We start from the raw sequence: 24,662 nt of genomic DNA, 5'->3' as shown, positions 1-24,662 counted from the left end.
ATCACTTTGCATTTATTTGCGCTTTCAAATATGAAATAGAGAAAATGGTTATATAGATCAAAGATGGTTGGATGCATCGCCAAGTTATCCTTTCAATGTTCATACACAGGGTGAGGTCTGAGTTGTCTGTGAGAGCAGTGGTCGTGGTTTTCTTCCACACTCAATATTCATGCAGGATTTCCATGCCACCCCAAACAGCCGGTGTCGGGGACACGGTGTTATCAGCTTCGGTTTATACATGCTTGGGTGCGTTCACAGTGAAGTCTCCCTTTTATGGGGGGTCGAGGTAAAAGTTGCGTTCAGAGGTTTTTTTTCTTCGTAACTTTCACGTATACTTACGGTATTATTGCGTTCAGAGACAATAATGATTTGTAAATATTTGAATCATATTTAAAGTACTACTGTATAGCCTTCTCAAGAAAGATTTGACATTTGTACCTGTACAGTCTCGTTCAAAATTCTTCGAACACTGCTGGAGACAGCTGGCAACTCAAGGCCATTTGTTTACAACAGTACGTAGTAAAAATTATGAATGAATGTAAAATTGATCGGTGATTGGTTACTTAGTTCCCTGTTGCTTAATAAATGGTTGGGCTTTGTTGTTTCGTATTATATTATGCTACGTACTACAGTAAACAAACGGCCTTAAGTTGCCACCTGTCTCCAGCAGTGCTCGAAGAATCTTGAACGAGACTACATATCCATACGCATATACGAATATACATATCCACATGAGAATATACACACACCATGGTTAGGTAATACAATAATGACAACGGACGAAGGATTTTGACAACCCTACCGAGACAACAGGAGTCATAGTGCTCATTGTGATATTCACCAGACCCCTCCAAAAGATACTGTATGGCGTGTACAAGACTCATTTTTCCGACAGTATTCAAACCCATCTTCACACCTTTTCGCTTAAGCCATTTGAGCTGTCTAATTGGAAATGACATACTGAAGTAAAATAAAGCCTTTTAGCCCGTGTATGTGTGTGTGTGTGTGTGTGTGTGAACCTCTCCCCGACCTTCCTGACTAGCTTTATAGACATACTGTAACACCTTGCAGTTTACCTTCAATATTTATATGAATAAGTTATACATTGTTGCCTGAATCCCGCTGTACCGCTCTTAGGCTTCTCATTATTATTCTACAACTTACGATACGGTTGATAACACAAGATTGTGCTCAAGATCCCTAACTATGAGTGTGATGGTGTGTTAACCTCAAGTGTTGAGTCTTACGAGGTTTATCCCTGAGGTCTTGGGTCATAAGAGGTTTAACCCTGAGATCCTCGGTCCTACGAGTTTTAACCCTGAGGTCTTGGTCGCCGTGACTGATAAGACGTCCCTTAGTCTGTGTTTTCCTTGATGCGATAAACACGAAATCCAAGACCCCAACCTGAGAAGAATCACAAGGAAACATTTTTTTTTCTCTCCATCCATTATAACAACGACCACCAGGAGGAAGCTCACTGCTCACACTCAAGATGCAGATCAACTCGGAAAATATAATTCCTACAAGATTTCTTTCCCCTTGTGTTAAATCATTACTCAATTTAATCTGTAACAGCACTGGGGGATGATAATTAGAGGATGATATGCAGAACCTACAGATGAAAAGAGTAAGTAATCAAGTCTGGTTATACACAAGAGAGGAGTTGTGTAGTGGCTGTGTCTGTAGGTTCTTGTTATGTGATCAAATGATTCACTCGACAGAAAATTCATAAGGGTTCAAGAGTCATTAATTAGAAGGCTTATTTGGGCCAAAGGTTATGTTAATTTAGGGGAGGTTTAGAGACAAACCAATGAACTTAAAAGTTAATGAACATTTGAATCACTGAACTTTCGGACAAATGAATCATCAGACAAATGAACCTTCACACCAGCGAAATTTCAGACCAATGAACCTTCGAACCAGTGAATCTTCAGATCAATGAATCTTCGAATCAGTTTATTTTCAGACAAATGGACCTTCGAGCCAGTGAACATTCAATCCAATGAACCTTCGAACTATTAAACCTTTACACTAATGGATACACCAATGAACCTTCGAACCAGTGAACTTTCAGACCAATGAACCTTCGCACCACTAAACCATTACATTAATGAACCTTGGAACCAATGAACTTTCAGACCAATGAACCTTCGAACCAGTGAACTTTCAGGCCAAAGACCCCGTGAACCAATAAACCCTTACACTATTGAACCTTCGAACCAGTGAACTTTCAGACCAATGAACCTTCGCACCAGCTCCAGTAATCACCTCCACCTACTGCTCAACTTTCACTAATGAACCTCACGCTGCATGTTCCGGCTCACTGGATCACATAATTAAACTTTAAAAAATAAATCCCACATTTTACGAATTTTCAAATTTATTTTAACTTTCAGTAATAAAACTCAGTCATTCTGTAGACAGTAATTTACTAATTTACTTAAATATTGCGATACTTTAAACAGTGAACATCAGTCGATCTGCCTGTCCCAGTTTGCTTATATTCTTACTTTGTGGTGTATTAAAAACACATTTCAAAGTGAACCTTGGCTGCTTTGTGGACATTGCCGATATATCGATAATTTGTATATGTAAACAGATGGAAGCCTTTCATGTTGAGGTCATGTGAAGTAACACACTGGAATATGTTACACTGTTCGAAACCCTGGTTCTTTAACCTAGACTGTTCGAACCCGTGAATTTTAAGCATATTCCACCCATCCGAAACCTTTGTTCTTTAGCCTGTGTTTAATAACTGGAAACCATAATTCTACAGCTAATATTTGACCATTGGAAAGCATGAGTCAGTATTTTATTAGTGTAAGCACAGTAAGAACCACCAGGTGAGAGGTTATGGTGTAAGCACAGTAAGAACCACCAGGTGAGAGGTTATGCTGTAAGCACAGTAAGAACCACCAGGTGAGAGGTTATGCTGTAAGCACAGTAAGAACCACCAGGTGAGAGGTTATGCTGTAAGCACAGTAAGAACCACCAGGTGAGAGGTTATGGTGTAAGCACAGTAAGAACCACCAGGTGAGAGGTTATGGTGCTTGCACCATAAATTCCTCAATAAGAATTACATGAGGAGCTGAGGGAGTTCTGGGTACAATGTGAACCAAAGTATTTTTTTTTAATCTTGAAAACACATTTGACTTTATATTAAAAGTTAGATCATTATGTGTGTTTGACACTTCCATATAAACTGTCTTTGAAACTGACGAGACACGTAAGGCTATTTAGGGTTTGGTGATGTCAATACAAGGGAAGCAGTTCTGGCGCCAGGGCTGTGTGTGGTGTGAGGGAGAGCAGTGATCCTCGCTCGTGTTGGTGATGTATGTGTGAGGGCCAGGCGCTGAAGGTGGTGTAGACATACAAAGGCGAAGGTGACTTTTATCTCAGAGAGGGTGAAGGTGCTGCTGGGGACAGGAGAGACAGATGTGCGATGATAAAACTGGCGAGAAAAAATATGAAGTCGATCATCCCCATCAAGCGTTCAGCTTATTATTGAAAAGATGAACCAGCATTTTGTTTATGACGTCACAAGCGTCATAAATTTGTCACAATCGCTCCCTCTCCTGAATACATCTCTACCCAGGACAGACCTTGTCACATCTTATCAGCCAACATCATCTCCCCATTCGCCCATCGACTACAGTTTCCACCTTACCGCACACCTTAGCCTGGGCGACACTAAATGAGGGATCTGAGGATGGAAACCTACAATCGAGGAGTCACAAATTTTAATAAACTTACGATAAAAACTTGAACGTAGATTGTGTAATAGAGACAGAAGTTAATTACAGAATGTTTGCATATAAATTGACCTGTATGATGTGCTTCCTCTTTCGTCCCTTGAAACTAGATCGACCCTGAAAGCCAAATTAATCTACGCCCTTTTTTTTTTCATTTTTAACTTCGTGTTTTGAACAAATTCTCTGACAAGGACATGTTAAGAGGATGTTAAGTGACAGTTTTATTAGTAAAGCATATCAAGAGGAGAACCAAAGAGAGAGGATTACAAGGGTGGATACAGATGAGGTGGTGGTTGTTGAGTACTGAGAGAGAGAGAGGTAAAATAGCGCTGCAATAGACAATATCAGCAGAGTTTTCCTGGACGAGTAGGAAAAGTGGTGGGGGTAAAGTGATGGAGGTGGAGTGGTGGAGGTGGAGTGATGGAGTTGGAATGAAGGAGGTGGAGTGGTGGAAGATACTTACTCCCCAACCAGCATATGGGTTCACACTAGATCATCCTCGCTCCACCATTCCACCTACACTACTCTACCTCCCCACCTCCGCTACTCCACCTCTCCACCTCCACCACTCCACCTACCCCACTCCACCTACCCCACTCCACCTACCCCACTCCACCTACCCCACTCCACCACTCCACTCCACCACTCCACATTATTCTCAGTCTTATAAAACTTGCGAATTCTGTGAAAAAACTTGGATGCCTAAAGCACTGAAGACTTTATCTCTGAAAGACTAAATGAATAAGATTTTTTTTAATAAACAAAAAATTTAAAATATTATGAATACATAACAGATAAATATTCCTATGAAATATTTTGTCTAATTTTTCAACTTTGTCTTGATGTTCAGGTGATGTAATTAATTAAGGTAGAATCTCAGTGTAATTGTTAAGGTGATGTGATTAATTAAGGTAGAGTGTCAGTGTAATTGTTAAGGTGATGTGATTAATTAAGGTAGAGTGTCAGTGTAATTGTTAAGGTGATGTGATTAATTAAGGTGAAGTGTCAGTGTAATTGTTGAGGTGATGTAATTAATTAAGGTAGAGTGTCGGTGTAATTGTTAAGGTGATGTAATTAATTAAGGTGAAGTGTCAGCGTAATTGCTAAGGTGATGTGATTAATTAAGGTAGAGTCTCAGTGTAATTGCTAAGGTTATGTAATTAATTAAGGTAGAGTCTCAGTGTAATTGTTAAGGTGATGTAATTAATTAAGGTAGAGTGTCAGTGTAAGTGTTCAGGTGATGTAATTAATTAAGGTAGAGTCTCGGTGTGATTGTTCAGGTTAGTTTAGTTGTTAATACGCGTTACATTTTAAGTTAACCAGTCCACTTCGCCGCCACTCCACTTCGCCGCCACTCCACTTCACCACTACACCTCTCCACCACTACACCTATCCACCACTTCACTTCTCCACCACTACACCTATCCACCACTTCACTTCTCCACCACTTACTTCCACCTCCACCACTACCCTATCCACCTCCCACCCTCCACCATTCCACATCTCACCACTTCACTTCTCCACCACTCCACTTCTCCACCACTACACCCCTATCCTACTACTTCTCCGCCACTTCACTTCTCCCACCACTCACTTCTCCACCACTACACCCATATCCACCCTTCTTCTCCACCACTTCACTTCTCCCACCATTTTAACTTCTCCACCACTACACTTCTCCACCACTACACCTATCCACCACTCACTTCTCCTGCCACTACACCTATCCACACTACACTCTCACCACTCACCACTCACTTCTCCCACACACTTCCACTTCCACCACTTCACTTCACCTCCCACCCTTCACTTCTCCACCACTTCACTTCTCCACCACTTCACTTCTCCACCACTTTACTTCTCCACCACTTCACTTCTCCACCACTTCACTTCTCCACCACTTCACTTCTCCACCACTTCACTTCTCCACCACTACACTTCTCCACCACTACACCTATCCACCACTTCACTTCTCCACCACTTGACTTCTCCACCACTTCACTTCTCCGCCACTCCACTTCTCCACCTACACCACGTCTTTCTAACCTTTGAGCATCAAGGGCCCACACACCTATGTAAATATTAAAGCAAACTCAATTTAATGATTATTCACAACTTCATGATAAACAACAGTTGTGATTTGCAAGAACTATAATTTTTTCCCTTACAACCAATAATAACACAAGAATGAATTATAGACACTTCATTTAGGTCTCGTGTTTACCATTGGCCAAATGTTACGTTTTTCCCCGAACCCGAGACGTGAATACTGATATCGGCTGATGCTCTTGTGTTTTAACTTCCTTATTCTGAGAGACGTCATTCTTAGTCAACATTAACGGGAAATTCCTCAATACTTTATAATCCTCCCCGGACTTGATTATACAAACTCTTATATTTCTTCATCCTTGTATTTCATAAAATAATAAATTACATATGAAAAAAAAATGCATTTTATGAAAGAAATAAAAAAAAATGATAAGGAGTGTTGGTGGTATAGCAGTAACGTGTATCTCTCACCAACATGTCAAGGGTTCGAGCCTCTGCCCAGACACACGTGAGAAGGGTGTTATCCAGTGTGACCCTCACTACCACACATCACAGGTTTACTATAGGTACTTCAGTTTCCTCCTGTACTAACACCTGATACACCAACTACCTAAATGACTAGTAAGCTGATAAGTGGCGAATTTATTAACAAAATAAATAAATAAAAACGAAGAAACGTGGATATAAATTTTAAACTTTTCATTACACAGAAGAATTAAGATACGAGGAATAAAAGAAACAAAAAACTCATCTTAGCAGCCCGGAATTCCTGTGCTCTCAACCGCTATATTTACTACGGAACCATACATAACGACCTCTAAGCTACCAGGAAGAGAACCATACATAACGACCTCTAAGCTACCAGGAAGAGAACCATACATAACGACCTCTAAGCTACCAGGAAGAGAACCATACATAACGACCTCTAAGCTACCAGGAAGAGAACCATACATAACGACCTCTAAGCTACCAGGAAGAGAACCATACATAACGACCTCTAAGCTACCAGGAAGAGAAACCATACATAACGACTCTAAGCTACCAGGAAGAGAACCATACATAACGACCTCTAAGCTACCAGGAAGAGAACCATACATAACGACCTCTAAGCTACCAGGAAGAGAACCATACATAACGACCTAAGCTACCAGGAAGAGAACCATACATAACGACCTCTAAGCTACCAGGAAGAGAACCATACACAACTACCTCTAAGCTACCAGGAAGAGAACCATACATAACGACCTCTTAGCTACCAGGAAGAGAACCATACATAACGACCTCTAAGCTACCAGGAAAAGAACCATACACAACGACCTCTAAACTACCAGGAAAAGAACCATACACAACGACCTCTAAACTACCAGGAAAAGAACCATACACAACGACCTCTAAACTACCAGGAAAAGAACCATACATAACGACCTCTAAGCTACCAGGAAGAGAACCATACATAACGACCTCTAAGCTACCAGGAAGAGAACCATACACAACGACCTCTAAGCTACCAGGAAAAGAACCATACACAACGACCTCTAAACTACCAGGAAGAGAACCAGGTTATTAATCCATACAAGAAACTCATCAGTCGTGGCTTGGCTGTCCTCACTAGACATTAAGTCTAAAACATCGAGAGTTTATTTAAATTTCCATTCATTAGGAATGTCTCTACAGTGGCTTAGCAGTCTCTTACAAAGGACTATGGAAGGGAGAAGGTGGTCATGTCCTCATTCATCATCTTCTTGAGTCAGTTCGCCCAGTGAGTCACGTTGTATCCGAAACATCAAGAGTGACGTCACCAAAGAGAGATTAGCACTCTCTTGCTCCCAACCTTAGTAGATATAATGATTCAATTGACCGGAAATACCTTTACCCGAGAGCCTACCTGCAACCCATACAACTAGTTTAGACGGGGGTGAGGGGAGGAGAAGGGAGGGTGAGGAGAGGAGGAGGAGGGGGTAAGGAGGGGGAGAGGGGTGAGGGGTGAGGAGAGGAAAGGGAGGGTGAGGAGAGGGGAAGGGGTGAAGGGCGAGGAGGTGAGGAGGAGGAGAGGGAGTGAGAAGAGGAGGAGGGAGGGTGAGGGGAGAAGGAGGAGGGGGGTGGTGGGGGGAAGGAGGAGAGGGGTGAGGGAAGGAGGAGAAGGGGTAAGGGGGAAGAGGGAAGAGAGGAGAGGGAGGGTGAGGAGGAGGAGGAGGAGGAGGGGGAGAGGAGGAGGAGGAGAGGGAGTGAGGAGAGGGAGTGAGGAGAGGAGGAGAGGGAATGAGGAGAGGAGGAGAGGGAGTGAGGAGAGGAAGTGAGGAGAGGAGGAGGAGAGGGAGTGAGGAAAGGAGGAGGAGGTGAGGACAAGAGGGGGTGAGGGGATGACAGGAGGAGGAGAGGGAGCTGGAGGGTGAGGAGCAAGGAGGAGAGAGAGAGAGAGAGAATGAGACCATAATAGGGTAAAGGACGAGTTTGTTGTGACTTTGCTCTGATCTCCCATTGAAACATAACAAGTATTCACCACAAGTCTCAATCGACCATTCTGCCTCACTCACCCGACGGTAAGTCTTGTTATTCAGCTAAACTCCGACATTAACAGAATGTCTTAATCTCATGTCCTACTAGGGGGCGGGGTGAGGGTTAAGTGACATTTCACTGATCCTCGTTATGTAAGATGGTCTCTCCCTACAGGCATGTCTGGCTACCTTGAGACCTAGAAAGGGAGCGAGGAGTGAGGGGGCTACGGAGGGAGGGAGCTATAGGGAGGAGAGAAGAGTAGGAGGGAGGGAGGGAGAGAAGGGGAGCGGGTTTAACACTGTCTTACCACACACGACCTCATCAAGAGAATTCATTAAGACTATGAATTACTTTTGTTGTCGGTCGTTAGAGCGGTAGGTGGCTCCCTTAATTGTTATATTGCTCTCTATTAATAAAGGGAATCTTGGAAGGCGTAAAAATAAGTCTTCATTTCCTGCCTCGAAATTAAACCAGGGATGATGAAGATGGTAGCAGGAGGAAGGATGAAAAAAAATGTTAATTAAAATCCGAAGAAGATGGGGAGAAGGGGAGTAGTAGTAATTAAACGATGATGTAGACGAGAAGGAGGAGAGAAGTAGTAATTAAACGATGATGTAGACGAGGAGGAGGAGAGAAGTAGTAATTAAACGATGATGTAGACGAGGAGGAGGAGAGAAGTAGTAATTAAACGATAATGTAGACGAGGAGGAGGAGAGAAGTAGTAATTAAACGATGATGTAGACGAGAAGGAGGAGAGAAGTAGTAATTAAAGGCATTTCATAATCTCTGACGTGACTAATTTTTTTTAGTGTATTTATAACCTCAGATTTTCTAGGGCAAGAGGTACAACTTGACGCGTGTGGCCCAAGGTATAAACATAGTCAGCAGCTCGCATTCTTCTCGACAATTAACTCTCGAAACTCGTACGAAAAAATATTAAATATGTTTTCTTTTACTTCCTAAACGACGAAGAAATGTAAATCAACACAACTTTCTGTGTATCTATAGTTTACGTACAGACCGGGAGAAGACTGATCCTGAGTTTTCTATTGACCATGAGTGTGAAATATATCCTTTACCACATTAATCATTTTTCCGCAGGTGACGTGACTAATCTACCACATATATATCTCTCTCTACCGATTTCTTTCTCTTCTAAATTCTTGTCATCTCTCTTCTCACTTTTGTACAGGTGGCACAATTAATCTACCAAACCAGGGACAGGTAATTAGTCATCTACCTGTATTAATTACTGCCGGTTGTCTCGTCTCAGGTAACTACTGTGATGATTCCGGTGGAGGTGGGGTGGGCGGCGACGGTGCAGTGGATGGCGGGCGACACCTCCTGTAGGATGTTCTCCTTCTTCAGGATATTTGGCCACTACCTGTCCTCCTTCATCCTCGTCTGTATATCCATCGACAGGTGAGTGTCACGGGGAGGAGGTTAATGAGAGATGTGAGGGAGAGATATGAGGGAGAGATGTGAGGCATGAGATAGGTGTGAGGGAAGGATGTGAGGGAGGGATGTGAGGGGGTGTTGTGAGGGAGGGATATGAGGGAGGGAATGAGGGAGGGTGAGGGAGGGATATGAGGGAGGGATGAGGGAGGATGTGAGGGAGGGATGAGGGAGGGATGAGGGAGAGGGTTGTGCCTGAGGGAGAGGAGAGGATATGAGGAGGATGTGGATGAGGATGAGGAGGGAGGCAGGGAGTGAGGGGGGTGGAGGGAGTGGGAGGGGGAGGAGGGTTGTGAGGAGGATGTGTTGTGGGAGGGGAGTAGAGGGAGGGCTGGAGGGAGTGCTGGGAGAGGGATATGAGGGAGGTTGTGGGATGATGTTAGGCTGTGATGATGGCTGTGAGGGGAGGGGAGGAGGATGTGAGGAGGCCAGGAGGGAGGGGCGGGCTGTGAGGGAGTGTTGTAAGGGAGGGATGAGGGAGAGGGGAGGGATGAGGAGGGATGTGAGGAGTGAGGGGAGGTTGGAGGGAGGGATGTGAGGGAGGGGAGGGGAGGGAAGGGAGGGTTGTGAGGAGAGGAGGGTTGTGAGGGAGTGTGTGGGGAGGATGTGAGGGATGTGGGAGGGAGGGTTGTGAGGGAGGCAGAGAGAGGGATGAGGAGGGTGTGAGGGGAGGCTGGGAGGGAGGTTGTGGGAGGGAGGGTGAGGGAGGTGTGAGGGGAGGTTGTGAGGGAGGGGAAGGTGTGAGGGAGGAGATGTGAGGGAGAGGTTGTGAGGGAGTGTTGTGAGGGAGGTTGGAGGGAGTGTTGTGAGGGAGTGCCAGAGGGGAGGGGAGTATTTCAGGGAGGGATGGAGGGAGGTTGTGAGGAGGGATATGAGGGAGGGATGTGAGGGAGGGAGGGAGGTTGAGGGAATGTTGTGAGGGAGGGATGGAGGGAGCATTTTCATGGAGGGATGTGAGGGAGTGTTGTGAGGAGGGGAGGGAGGGATGTGGAGGGAGGAGGGGTGTTGTGAGGGGGTGTTGGGAGGGAGGGTTGTGAGGGGAGGATTGTGAGGGATGGGAGGGAGGGTGTTGTGAGGGAGGGGGAGGGATGGGGAGGGAGGGATGTGAGGGAGGGATGTGAGGGAGGATGAGGGAGGAGGAGGGAGGAATGTGAGGGAGGGATGTGGAGGGAGGGTTGTGAGGGAGGGATGTGAGGGAGGGATGTGAGGGAGGGAAGGAGGGAGGATAGAGGGAGGGATGGAGGAGGAAATGAGGGAGGTTGTGAGGGAGGGTTGGGAGGGAGGGATGGGAGGGATGAGGGAGGGATGTGAGGGAGGGATGGAGGAGGATGAGGGGGGATATGAGGGAGGATGTGGAGGGAGTTGGAGGGAGCTGTGGAGGGATGGAGGGAGAGGGGAGGGCTGGGAGGGAGGGTATGAGGGAGGTTGTGAGGAGGGAGGGGAGGCTGTGGAGGAGGGGGGAGGGGCTAGGGAGGGCTATGGGGAGGGAGGGAGCAGAGGAGGGGTTGTGGAGGGAGGGATATGAGGGAGGGATGTGAGGAAAGAGGGAGGGATGTGAGGGAGGGCTGGGGAGGGAGGGATGAGGGAGGGATGGAGGAGGGTGGAGGGAGGGATGGGAGGGGAGTGAGGAGGAGGGTTGTGAGGGAGGGCTGTGAGGGAGGTTGTGGAGGGAGGGTTGTGAGGAGAGGCTGTGAGGGGAGGAGGTGAGGGAGGTTGTGAGGGAGAGGGAGGGTTGAGGGAGGGAGGGTTGTGAGGGCTGAGGAGGGGGAGGAGGGCTGAGGAGGCTTGTGAGGGATGTTGTGAGGGAGGGTTGTGAGGGAGGGGTTGTGGAGGGAGTGTTGTGAGGGAGGGTTGTGAGGGAGGTTGTGAGGGAGGTTGTAGAGGGGTGTTGTGAGGAGGGATATGAGGGAGGGATGTGAGGGAGTGTTGTGAGGGAGGGTTGTGAGGGTGGGTTGTGAGGAATGATTATGAGGGATAAGTGTGGGAGAGGGTTGTGAGAGATAAGTGTAAGGATTAGTATGAGGGATGAGTGTGAGATGATAAGGAAAGGTGGTGTGTTGGAACCACCATCTCACCTACAGCCCAAATTCAATTACGTCTGTCATAAGAGTTATGTGTCGGGGTTAATTTATTTCCTTCACGTTCACAAATTATTCAATCGGGGAATTTTTTTTTTTTATTTGGTATCATTTTTCTCTCTTGACTTTTTTTAGATTTATTAAGTTATTTTATCGTTTAACACAACAGTAACGCTTTTATTTTTTTCCTTTCTACTTTTCTTATTTTTTCTTTCTTTTTCTTTCTTTTTTCTTTCACCTTTACTTTCTTTATTTTCTTTTTTTCTCCTTTCCTTTCGTTTATCTTTCTTTTTTATTTTTTTATTTTTTCTTTCTTTTTCTTTTTTCTTTCACCTTTTCTTTCTTTATTTCTTTTTTTCTCCTTTCCTTTCGTTTTTCTTTCTTTATTCTTTTTTTTCTTTTTTTTCTTTTTCTTTTTCTTTCACCTTTTCTTTCTTTATTTCTTTTTTTCTCCTTTCCTTTCGTTTTTCTTTCTTTTTTTATTTTTTTTTATTTCTTGTTTTCTTTCTCCTTTTCTTTCTTTTTTCTTTCTTTTTTCTTTAACTGTTATATTTCTTTTTCGACTTGTTTTGTGATCCTCAAAATTAATGAGTCAACACACAACTAAAACATTAAACTTAAAACTACACAACGAAAATAAAACAGCCATTATAGAAGCCCAAACAAACAAACAAAAACAAACAAACAAACAAACAAACAAACAAACATACAAACAAACAAACAAACACACACACATACATACATAACAAACAGCCAAACAATAAAAAATTAAATAAAAGCAAGAAACAAACTTCCAAAACAAACACACATACAAACACAAACAAACACAAGCAAACAAACACATCACGACAGCAGCCAAGAGAGCAAAGTAGCGAGAGAAAAATGCATTATATATAGCGAGAAGTTACCATATAATTTGCATATTCGTGAAACTCCATTGCAAAGGCTGCAGAGAGTCAGTCAGTTATTGCAAAGTTCCATCAAGTTTTCCTGACGAGGTGAATGTTGCAGGGTGATAATAATAATGATAATAATAATAATAATAATAATAATAATAATAATAATAATAATAATAATAATAATAATAATAATAATAATAATAACAATAATAATTGGTGGTCTCGTACACAGGTGGGTCTCGTACACAGGTGGGTCTCGTACACAGGTGGGTCTCGTACACAGGTGGGTCTCAACTCACACAGGTGGGTCCTGCACACAGGTGGGTCTCTGCACACAGGTGGGGTACACAGGTGGGTGCACACAGGTGGGTCCGTACACAGGTGGGTCCTTACACAGGTGGGTCTCTGCACACAGGTGGGTCTCGTACACAGGTGGGTCTCTGCACACAGGTGGGTCTCAGTACACAGGTGGGTCTTCGCACACAGGTGGGTCTCGCACACAGGTGGGTCTCTACACAGGTGGGCACACCTCTCACACAGGGCCACACAGGTGGGTCTGCGGCCCACAGGTGGGTCTCATGCACACAGGTGGGTCTCGTACACAGGTGGGTCTCTGCACACAGGTGGTCTCATGCACAGTGGGTCCTGCACACAGGTGGGTCGTGTGGTCCTGCACACACACAGGTGGTCTCGGCACAGGTGGTCCTGCACACAGGTGGGTCTCTGTGCACACAGGTGGGTCTCGCACGCAGGTGGGTCTCATGCACCAGGTGGGTCTCGTACACAGGTGGGTCTCTCACACAGGTGGGTCTGCACACAGGTGGGTCTCATTGCACAGGTGGGTCTGCACACAGGTGGGTCTCTGTACACAGGTGGGTCGTCTGCACACAGGTGGGTCTCAGCACACAGGTGGGTCTCACCGGTCTCTGTACACAGGTTGGGTCTCGTACACAGGTGGTCTCGTGCACAGGTGGGTCTCTGTACACAGGTGGGTCTCGTACGCAGTAACAGAATTTTGGATTAGGGAAACAATGGAGGCTGGTAACCCACTTTGTGTGTGTGTGTGTGTGTGTGTGTGTGTGTGTGTGTGTGTGTGTGTGTGTGTGTGTGTGTAAAGTTTCGTCCAAATGCGCCACACTGCAGTAACTTTTAACAATAAATTCCTAGACGTACTGTAGTCATGGCCAGCCAATACACCATAACTAAAGCGAGTAATGTTTTCCCCTCACATTGATAACATTTTAGGAGACAATACAAAGCTCTCTCTAAATTGGTGTCCTGTGCATCATTGTCGATTTACTGTGCATCATCGTCGATTTATTGTGCATCATCGTCGATTTATTGTGATGTACTGGGGGGAGGAGAGACGAACTACCATTGTATATCACTCTTGAACAGTTTTCGCTCGACTCACTATATCCAACACTTTAAAACAAGGCGTCCGGATACATAAGCTTCGTTCTTAACTCCCGTTTCTAACAGATGAGTGAGGACGTATAAACTGATTGGTTCCGTTTATTTATCGCGCCAATCACTAGTGTCCACTCCTCCACTCTCGCACAGAATGTAAACACTCACTTCAATAACTAACTTTATGATTTTGAGAGACAATATGACACAATGGAAGAAGGATTTTGGTATTGCTACCCAGTCAACAGTGTGAGTTTTGAGAATTGTTTAACCGAACATAACCTAACCTAACCTTAAACTAATTTAACATTAACCTAACCTAACCTTAAACTAACTTAACATTAACCTAACCTAACCTTAAACTTACTTAACATTAACCTAACCTAACCTTAAACTAACTTAACATTAACCTAACCTAACCTTAAACTTACTTAACATTAACTTAACCTAACCTTAAACTTACTTAACATTAACCTAACCTAACCTAACCTAACCTGACCTAACCTAACCTTAAACTAACTTAACATCAACCAAACCTAACCTAACCTAACCTAACCAAGATAAGTAATAACAAATGAGAACAAGTCCTACATATATGAACGTTAACTAAAACACGGATAATTGCCTATGAAAAACAACGACATGACCCAACAAAATAATTGGATGATCAGTAGAGATAAAAACACATCTAGTGAAGAAATACAATGACCAATCGGAGTTAAATAAGCCACAATAAACGCCATTAAGCACCATTTTCCGTGAAGAGGCTTCTATAGCGGACCTTCGCCTGAGGATGTACAGTAAACGAATCATGGGAGTCATTCATTAAAGACAGGTCGAGAGAGAGAGAGAGAGAGAGAGAGAGAGAGAGAGAGAGAGAGAGAGAGAGAGAGAGAGAGACGGGGTGAAGGTAAAATTTCGAAAACTAGAAAGACTTGATGATAAAGTAGAGACTAAATATTGTGAGAAATATTTAAATTGTTTGGGAAATAAATGGGAAACAGTACTGGTTGTGTGAGCGTGAATAGTATGTTAGAGAGAATATTATAAAGAGATAGTCAAGTTTGGTTATAGCCACTCACACACACACACACACACACACACACACACACACACACACACACACACACACACACACACACACACACACGGATAGATAGACAGATAGAGGCAGGCATAGACAGACAGACAGACAGACAGAGATTCTTGGGGAGGAAACAAACACAAGGTCTTAAATGGACTTACTAAGTTTACTCACTCTAAGAGATAATTAAAAAAAAAATACTTAATAATGAAAACAAAAATATAAAAGTGCTTCAATATTTTTTGGACTAACTTCTATATGTGTACACACTAATATACATATAGCCAAGTATACATAGTCACAAAATAATGTAGGTGTGATATGGTGAAGCGCTCCACTATGCGTCAAGACCTGTGTTGAGAAAGACGGTATCTCAAAATTTTCATGCATAGGGAATGAGCCTCAAAGAAGATAATTTTTTTTTTCGTGTGAGATATGAAGTTTAATCTCTCTCTCTCTCTCTCTCTCTCTCTCTCTCTCTCTCTCTCTCTCCTTGAGACCTCATAACCTAACCTAACCGTAACAGAAAAGGCAAAAATACATTGATGTTATTAAGATAAAGTCTGTGTGTAAATTTCAATCCATTTTTAGGCTTTATTTTATTCGATACAATGTTGATCTTAAGATAGGATGAATATTTACCTTTTCTGGGCCAAAACTCTCTGAAAAAACACGCTTCATAATGGTATCAAAACAACAGCAAGACTCGAGGTTAACACACGAGGATCATGGTAATGTTAACCTAAAGAAACCTTATTAACACAGAGAAGTTTGTAAGGTACGATAATAAGAGACGAGATATTCACTCAATTTTCCCCCACTCACATTATTAAGCCAAAAACAAGAGTGTATTAGCGAGAAACTCCTTTATAATGTTAAGTGTTCATATTTATGTACACTCGGAAACCATATTCTCTAGCCCACCTGGGTCGGTGCTGGAGGTTAGTACAGTGTCCTTTCTGGACGGGGACCCACTCTAACTATCACGAGGCAACACACGCACGAACACACCCAGTCATAGTACAGCTGTATAGATGATGTTATGTATAAATATTGTATATGGCATTTTATACTCTGCATTATCTTCATTATATATGAAGACACAAAGAAAAATTACCATAGGTTATAGTTACGAAAGTATGAATGGAAATATACAGTTCCAAACCACCCAGTGAATCCACACAACGTTTACAGCGCTTCCACCACACCCCATCTATATCTTTTATTTCCCATCATTCGCTTAGCTATATGAAAAATCGTGTTTAATTTAACTACATATTTCAAAAACCTTAAATTACATGTGGATCAGTCACTCCTCATTTAACACACTTATAGTGTAATACTTTGACCATCCCACCTGGGCACATGGAGGCCCACGGTAACTCTCACGGGGCAACATACAAACGAACACACAAGTTATGATATGAACCCTGCCAGGCTTCACTATCATTATCATGTTATGTTCATCGTGCTCTGTATCTTGGTAACTAGTCATAGTATCAATACATGACAGTGTTATTAGTATAATATTGTAACTTTTGCCCTACAGTTATTGTTGTAAATCATGGACAGGAAGGATACATAAATTGTAATATCAAGTTTATGGTTCGCTCAAAGTCACCCCAAGTCAGACAACGCATCACATAAAGTTACACTGTGTGTGTGTGTGTGTGTGTGTGTGTGTGTGTGTGTGTGTGTTCCGTATCATTAAGCTTCATCCTTAGTAGGTAGGATGTTTCATAAAGAGGTGTCTCCCATTCGTCATTGTGAGCATCGTCCCAGAGCACATTGTTTCCATCAAAACCATGGTTCATCCTTATTTCCCTTCTTCCGTGTAACTATATCCATATGGCTAAGTGCTTGCTTTTCATTTCTTTATTTACCAAAATAATGTGGATCAGTTACTCGTTATTTAACACATACATGCACTTAGAGCATCACGATTGTTTTGTAGGCATGACTATTAGTTAATTGAAACCCCAAAAATATTTTTCACATTTTTATGCATAAACATTGTAAACATATCTATGTGATTATTGTAGTATATAACATATATTTAATGTCTGGACAGATTCCCAAGAGTTATGCATATGAATGCATAGATTTTGTAAGCATATTTATGTGAAGTGACGTAAAACCACATAGTAAAATACCTGGACAAATTCCCGAGAGTTAGGAAACGAAGTCTATGTGGCCCCAACTAGGTTACACCAGAGAGCTAACTCCCCCGCCACCCCCTACAAGGCACCGTCGTGGGCGGAGATTTAATTCTTGACCACAGGTTAATACCGCGTCCAACCTCCATCTGCTGCTATAACTTCATGCAATCTGGTGGGCATGGAATCTACCAGATTGCTGCAGATGTTCGGCCTCCTCCTTATTCCCTCCCACACATTATGTGCGTGTCTCCTCACTGCCTCCCTCGTTTTCTCCTCAACATCCCATTCAAAAACCATATGCGCCCATAGATTTTCTATTGGATTACAATCGGCTTCTTTAGGGGGCCAGTCCAATAGAATAATCTGAGGGTGCGCCTCAAACCAACGCTTGACTGCTCGACTTGTATGTATTGGACTACGGACTTGCACCATACATATAGGCTGTGGGTCTGGGATGGCATATGAGTTGCTGGGAGGATGGTTAGCAGTCCTGTTGAACTGGCAGGTAGACAAAATAGAAAACTCACAGCCAACTGTAAGAAACCCCATGGACAATGAGACATTAGTAAAATATACAAGGTCATTTTAGCGCGTGCACACACATTATATACAGACCTATTGGTCCTTGCAATGCTGTTTGGTTATGCTATGCTAACTCGTTTGCTATGGTGAGGAAAAGTATATATATATATATATATATATATATATATATATATATATATATATATATATATATATATATATATATATATATATATATATATATATATATATATATATATATATATATATATATATACGGTTTGCAATAAAATGCAATATTACAGTATATTAATATAGATTTTCCTCCATGTATTGATACTATGACTAGTTACCAAGATACAGAGCACGATGAACATAACATGATAATGATAGTGAAGCCTGGAAGGGTTCGTATCATAACTTGTGTGTTCGTGCGTATGTTGCCCCGTGAGAGTTACCGTGGGCCGCCATGTGCCCAGGTGGGATGGTCAAAGTATTACACTATAAGTGTGTCAAATGAGGAGTGACTGATCCACATGTAATTTAAGGTTTTTGAAATATGTAGTTAGATTAAACACGATTTTTCATATAGTTACGCGAATGATGGGGAATAAAAGATATAGATGGGGTGTGGTGGAAGCGCTGTAAACGTTGTGTGGATTCACTGGGTGGTTTGGAAGTGTTTATTTCCATTCATACTTTCGTAACTACAACCTATGGTAATTTTTCTTCGTGTTCATATATAATGAAGATAATGCAGAGTATAAAATGCCATATACAATATTTATACATAACATCATCTATACAGCTGTACTATGACTGTGTGTGTTCGTGCGTGTGTTGCCTCGTGATAGTTAGAGTGGGCCCCCGTCCAGAAAGGACACTGTACTAACCTCCAGCACCGACCCAGGTGGGCTAGAGAATATGGTTTCCGAGTGTACTTCAAGTTTAACAATATTAACATATTAAGTTTTTATCACTCTCCAACATACACTTTGTAGTTGTTTAATTAAATGTAAGATAATAAAGTGTCCATTAGAAAGATAACATGAGACAAAATTTGACATCAACTTTTTCATGAACTGTTACAGAATGAAATACTTTGTTGTCGTGGTCACACATCACAGCATTACTTGATGGCCAGCCGTTGACCTTAAAGATGATAGTGATGCATTGTACTAAATAAATATATATATAGTGTACACCACCTCACACCACACACCCCCCACACCACACCACACCACACCACACCACACCACACTACACTACACACACACAGCACACACTACACACACACACACACCACACTACACTACACCACACACAGCACACACTACCCCACACACCACACCACACCACACCACCCATACCCCACACCACACCACACCACACCACCCCACACCACACACACACACCACACCACACCACACCACACCACCACACCACACCACACCAAACCACACCACACTACACTACACTACACTACACCACCCCACACCACACACCACACCACACACAACCACACACCACAACACACCACACACACCACCACACCCCACCCCAACCCTACTCACAGTAAGGCAGTACAGTACCGAGAGAAACATCGAAGGTAGAGCGTTATTTCCTCCGTAACTCTATGGTCATAATATATTCAGAGCTCCTCTCTTGGACTCCGTTACGAGGGGAAGATAACTCGCCGGTATGTTTACACAGACAACACAGGGGCGCTGTAGCAGGAAGGTTATACCACTTCAAACTGGTCTGTGTTGTCATATACTTGATAAACAACAGATATTCACTGACGAAACTACGATGCCTAATTAGCTGACTCGCTAGCCAATGACAGACGAGTCTTAGTCTAACCAAACATGGCAGAAGATCCAGTACCAGATACCTGTTGTCTCAGTGGACGACAAAGGGGGGCCAGTTTAATTATCTTTTCTTTTACATTAATTTCCTAACAAATTAAAAAAAAATGTCCTGAGGCATAAATTTCAAACAATCTAAATGAATATAGTGTGTGTGAGAGAGAGAGAGAGAGAGAGAGAGAGAGAGAGAGAGAGAGAGAGAGAGAGAGAGAGAGAGAGTCCTAACACCACCACCTCTCCAACAAGACAATAGGCATCACACCACCACCACCACTTCACCCAATTGCCCCGTCACCAACGATAATTTCCTCAACATATACAGTATACAGGTATATACTCAAACTTCCCTATTATATAATATAGTTAGCTACATAAAATCAGGGTGTGTGTGTGTGTGTGTGTGTGTGTGTGTGTGTGTGTGTGTGTGTGTGTGTCAACCCCTGAAACCATTACACGAGATCAGTAAATCACTATCAAGTGTTGTTGTTACATAGTACACTAATACAGAAAAGTGTAGTGTAGTGTAGTGTAGTGTAGTGTAGTGTAGTGTAGTGGGGGTGGGGTGGGAGGGGAAAGTGTAGTGTAGTGGGGTGTAGTGTAGAGGGTGTAGTGTACTGTAGTGGGGTGGGGTGGGTGAGGTGGAGTGTAGTGTAGTGTAGTGGGGGGTGTAGGTAGTAGGGTGTAGTGTAGTGCAGGCAGGGGTGGGTGGAGTGGAGGTAGTGTAGTGTAGTGGGTGGGTGGGGTGGAGTGTGTGTAGTGTAGTGGGGTGTAGTGTAGTGGGGTGTAGTGTAGTGGGGTGTAGGTAGTGTAGTGGGGTATAGTGTAGTGGGTGGAGTGGAGTGTAGTGGGGTGTAGTGTAGTAGGGTGTAGTGTAGTGTAGTGGGGCGTAGTGTAGTGTAGTGGGGTGTAGTGTAGTGGGGTGTAGTGTAGTAGGGTGTAGTGTAGTGTAGTAGGGTGTAGTGTAGTGTAGTAGGGTGTAGTGTAGTGTAGTGGGGTGTAGTGTGAGTACAGCCCACAGGATCATGAAGCACCTAAGCTACATTGTCTCAAACAGCTTATCGTGGTCCAGTAATTGTGTTGGCTGGTGAATGTTGTCTTTCTGTTATACTGAAATGTGAAATGAAATTGGAGATTCACCATAGGAAAGATTATGCTTGGGTAATTTAATGTCAGGTTTATTTGGTGAGGTGAGGTTAGGTTAGGTTAGGTTAGGTTCGGTTAGGTTAGGAGACTGACTTGAATATATACTTATGCTGACCAACAAAGAGTTCCCAATGTAAACACGATCACGCACGCACACGCACACACACACTATCATGATTCAACGACTCTCAAACACCCTAATGAGAGTACCAATAAATTGTGAACACCAAAGAGGTTGACCTTCCTTTGAGTAAAACGACGGCAATTAATGCTGAGTGTGACGCTACTTTGATGGTGGTGGGGGAAGGGGAGGGTGTGTGAATTTTTTCTGTACCAACATTACATAACAGAAGTACATATGGTCTACATTATCATTTTGAATATGAAAATGTCAGATGCAATATTAACACCGTCTTGTCCTGCCATATCAGAAATTCATCATAGGTTAAATTTTATATTTGATATACAGATAAATTTACTAAAAAAAAAGAAGATATATACTGCATATAAATATATATATATACGAGCAGATGAGCCGCCCTCTGCTAGGCCACGGTAGGACGCCACCCTCCGGGAGGCTCCACATTGTCTCACTGTTCAGTCCCCAAAACTTCTTCCATCAATAGTTCATTAACGGTGTATGTAAGTTCCACCATGTTTTTCACTACAACGGTACAGCTAAGTACATTTTTTTAGCATTAAACTGTTATCATTTTATTGTCTAAGCATCACTACATATAACACCACCCATCATCACTACATATAACATCATCCATCATCACTACATATAACACCATCCATCGTCACGACATATAACACCACCCATCGTCACTACATATAACACCAACCACCATCACTACATATAACACCATCCATCGTCACTACATATAACACCATCCATCGTCACTACATATAACACCAACCATCCATCATCACTATATATAACACCTCCATCATTACTGTATGTAACATCATCCATCATCACTACATATAACACCATCCATCATCACTACATGCAACATCATCCATCATCACTACATATACCACCATCCATCATCACTACAGGCACGACCATCCGGAACATCACAAGCATAACACCATCCATCATCTCTACATATAACATCATCCATCATCACTACATATAACACCATCCATCATCACTACATAACACCATCCATCATCAATACATATAATATCCATCATCACTACATATAACACCATCCATCATCACCAAATATAACACCATCCATCAATACGATAAAACACCATCCAACATCACTATACTGTATATAACACTATCCATCATCACTACATATAACACCATCCATCAGTCACTATATATAACACCATCCATCATCACCATATGTACATCATCCATCACAGCATATAACACCATCCATCATCACTACATATAACACCATCCATCATCACTACATATAACACCACCCATCATCACTGCATATAACATCATCCATCATCACTATATATAACATCATCAATCATCACTAAATATAACACCATCCATCATCACTACATATAACACCATCCCTCATCACTACATATAACACCATCCATCATCACTGTATATAACACCATCCATCATCACTATATATAACACCTCCATCATCACTACATATAACATCATCCATCATCACTACATATAACACCATCCATCATCACTACATATAACACCATCCATCATCACTATATATAACACCATCCATCATCACTATATATAACATCATCCATCATCACTACATATAACACCATGCATCATCACTACATATAACACGATCCATCATCACTACATATAACACGATCCATCATCACTACATATAACATCATCCATAATCACTACATATAACACCATCCATCATCACTACATATAACATCATCCATCATCACTACAAATAACACCATCCATCATCACTACATATAACGCCATCCATCATCACTACATATAACACCATCCATCATCACTACCTATAACACCATCCATCATCACTACATATAACATCATCCATCATCACTACATATAACACCATCCATCATCACTACATATAACACCAACCATCATCACTACATATAATATCATCCATCATCACTACATATAACACCATCCATCATCACTACATATAACACCATCCATCATCACTATACTGTATATAACACCATCCATCATCACTACATATAACACCATCCATCATCACTATATATAACCCCATCCGTCATCACTATATGTAACATCATCTATCTTCATTACATATAATACCATCCATCATCACTACATATAACACCATCCATCATCACTACATATAACACCACCCATCATCACTGCATGTAACACCATCCATTTTCACTATATATAACACCATCCATCATCACTTCATATAACACCATCCATCATCACTATATATAACACCACCCATCATCACTATATAAAACATCATCCATCATCACTATTTATAACATCATCAACAATCACTACATATAACACCATCCATCACCACTACATATAACACCATCCATCATCACTACATATAACACCATCTATCATCACTACATATAACACCACCCATCATCACTACATATAACACCATTCATCATCACTACAGATCGGTAAAGTAGTTTCCGAGATTCTCCTGCGGACACACGAACAAACAGACAGTTGATAGTTAAATGATGGAAATAGAATAAAGTTGACAGACATACAGATAGAAAGTTATGTATTTATCCCTTAGACTGACGGAGCCAACATTTCCACCACTGTGCTGAGGGCTTCTGTGTTGACGAGTCCTGAGTTGTGTCTCACTCACTCAACTATATTTTGAAGTTGTCGATAAAGTTGGAATGAGTATGATGATGACGATAGGTAGTGGTGATGATGATGATGATGATGATGATTAGTGATGATGATTTGATGATGATGATGATGATTAGTGATGATGATAATTTGATGATGGTGATGATTGGTGGTGATGATGATGAGTATATCAAATGTAATAAAAGTTTCATTATAACTTTAAGATAAGCCATTAAAAATATATGAAAACATTTATAATATCCTGGGTAATTGACGAAGATGATGCTGAATAATTAGAAGAATCAAAACATATAATTTTCTCGCCCCATCTTCCTTCCCTCTCCCACGATTCTTATTCTTCTTCCTCCTCCCTCCTCTTCTTCCTCCTCCCCTCCTTTCCTCCCTCTCCCTCCTCATCTTCCTCCTCCTCCTCCTCTTCCTCCTCTTCCCCAGGTACAGGTATACAACATTATTCCATCTCTTTTCTTCGAGGAAACTAATTTTCACAGTAAATCGACCCCACAAAAAACTTAATCTTTTCCTGATTATTTTTCCGAATTTACTTTTTCCAGTTTCTGCTCCTCTTCCTCTTCCTCATCCTCGTAACCTATTCCTTCATTCATCCTCCTTCTTTATTCCTCCACCTCTTTCTCACCCTCACCTTCCCTCTTCCCCCTCACCTCACCTTCTCCTCACCTCACCCTCACCCTCACGTGTCTCCAACAACAACACCGGACTTGGACGCCTCATTAGACCCCTGTTGTAGTCCCCTGTCACTCCCACCTCACCATCACCCACCTGACGAAGGAACTTGAAAGAGCCTCTTCCTACCCACTAATTTACCTTTAGATAGAGACGTCAGCAACAGGAAGTGGGGTACCTGAAGGAGTGGCAGAAGTGAGAGAAGGGGGATTAGGTATGGTGGGGGTAATGAGGGGAACAAG

The 24,662-nt window shown here is 42.4% G+C and overlaps 1 protein-coding gene across 1 annotated transcript in view; it reads left to right on the top strand.

The window, feature by feature from the left end:
• Positions 1-24,662, top strand: part of LOC121876354 — a 103,679-nt gene that overhangs the window by 29,315 nt on the left and 49,702 nt on the right. The window contains 1 exon segment of the mRNA XM_042381424.1: positions 9,571-9,719. Within this exon segment, the coding sequence (XP_042237358.1) occupies positions 9,571-9,719 (149 nt within the window).

This window comes from Homarus americanus, unplaced genomic scaffold, assembly GCF_018991925.1.
Source record: "Homarus americanus isolate GMGI-L3 unplaced genomic scaffold, GMGI_Hamer_2.0 scaffold34921, whole genome shotgun sequence".
Taxonomy (NCBI): Eukaryota; Metazoa; Arthropoda; class Malacostraca; order Decapoda; family Nephropidae; genus Homarus; species Homarus americanus.
This window is presented reverse-complemented; position numbering and strand designations above follow the sequence as displayed.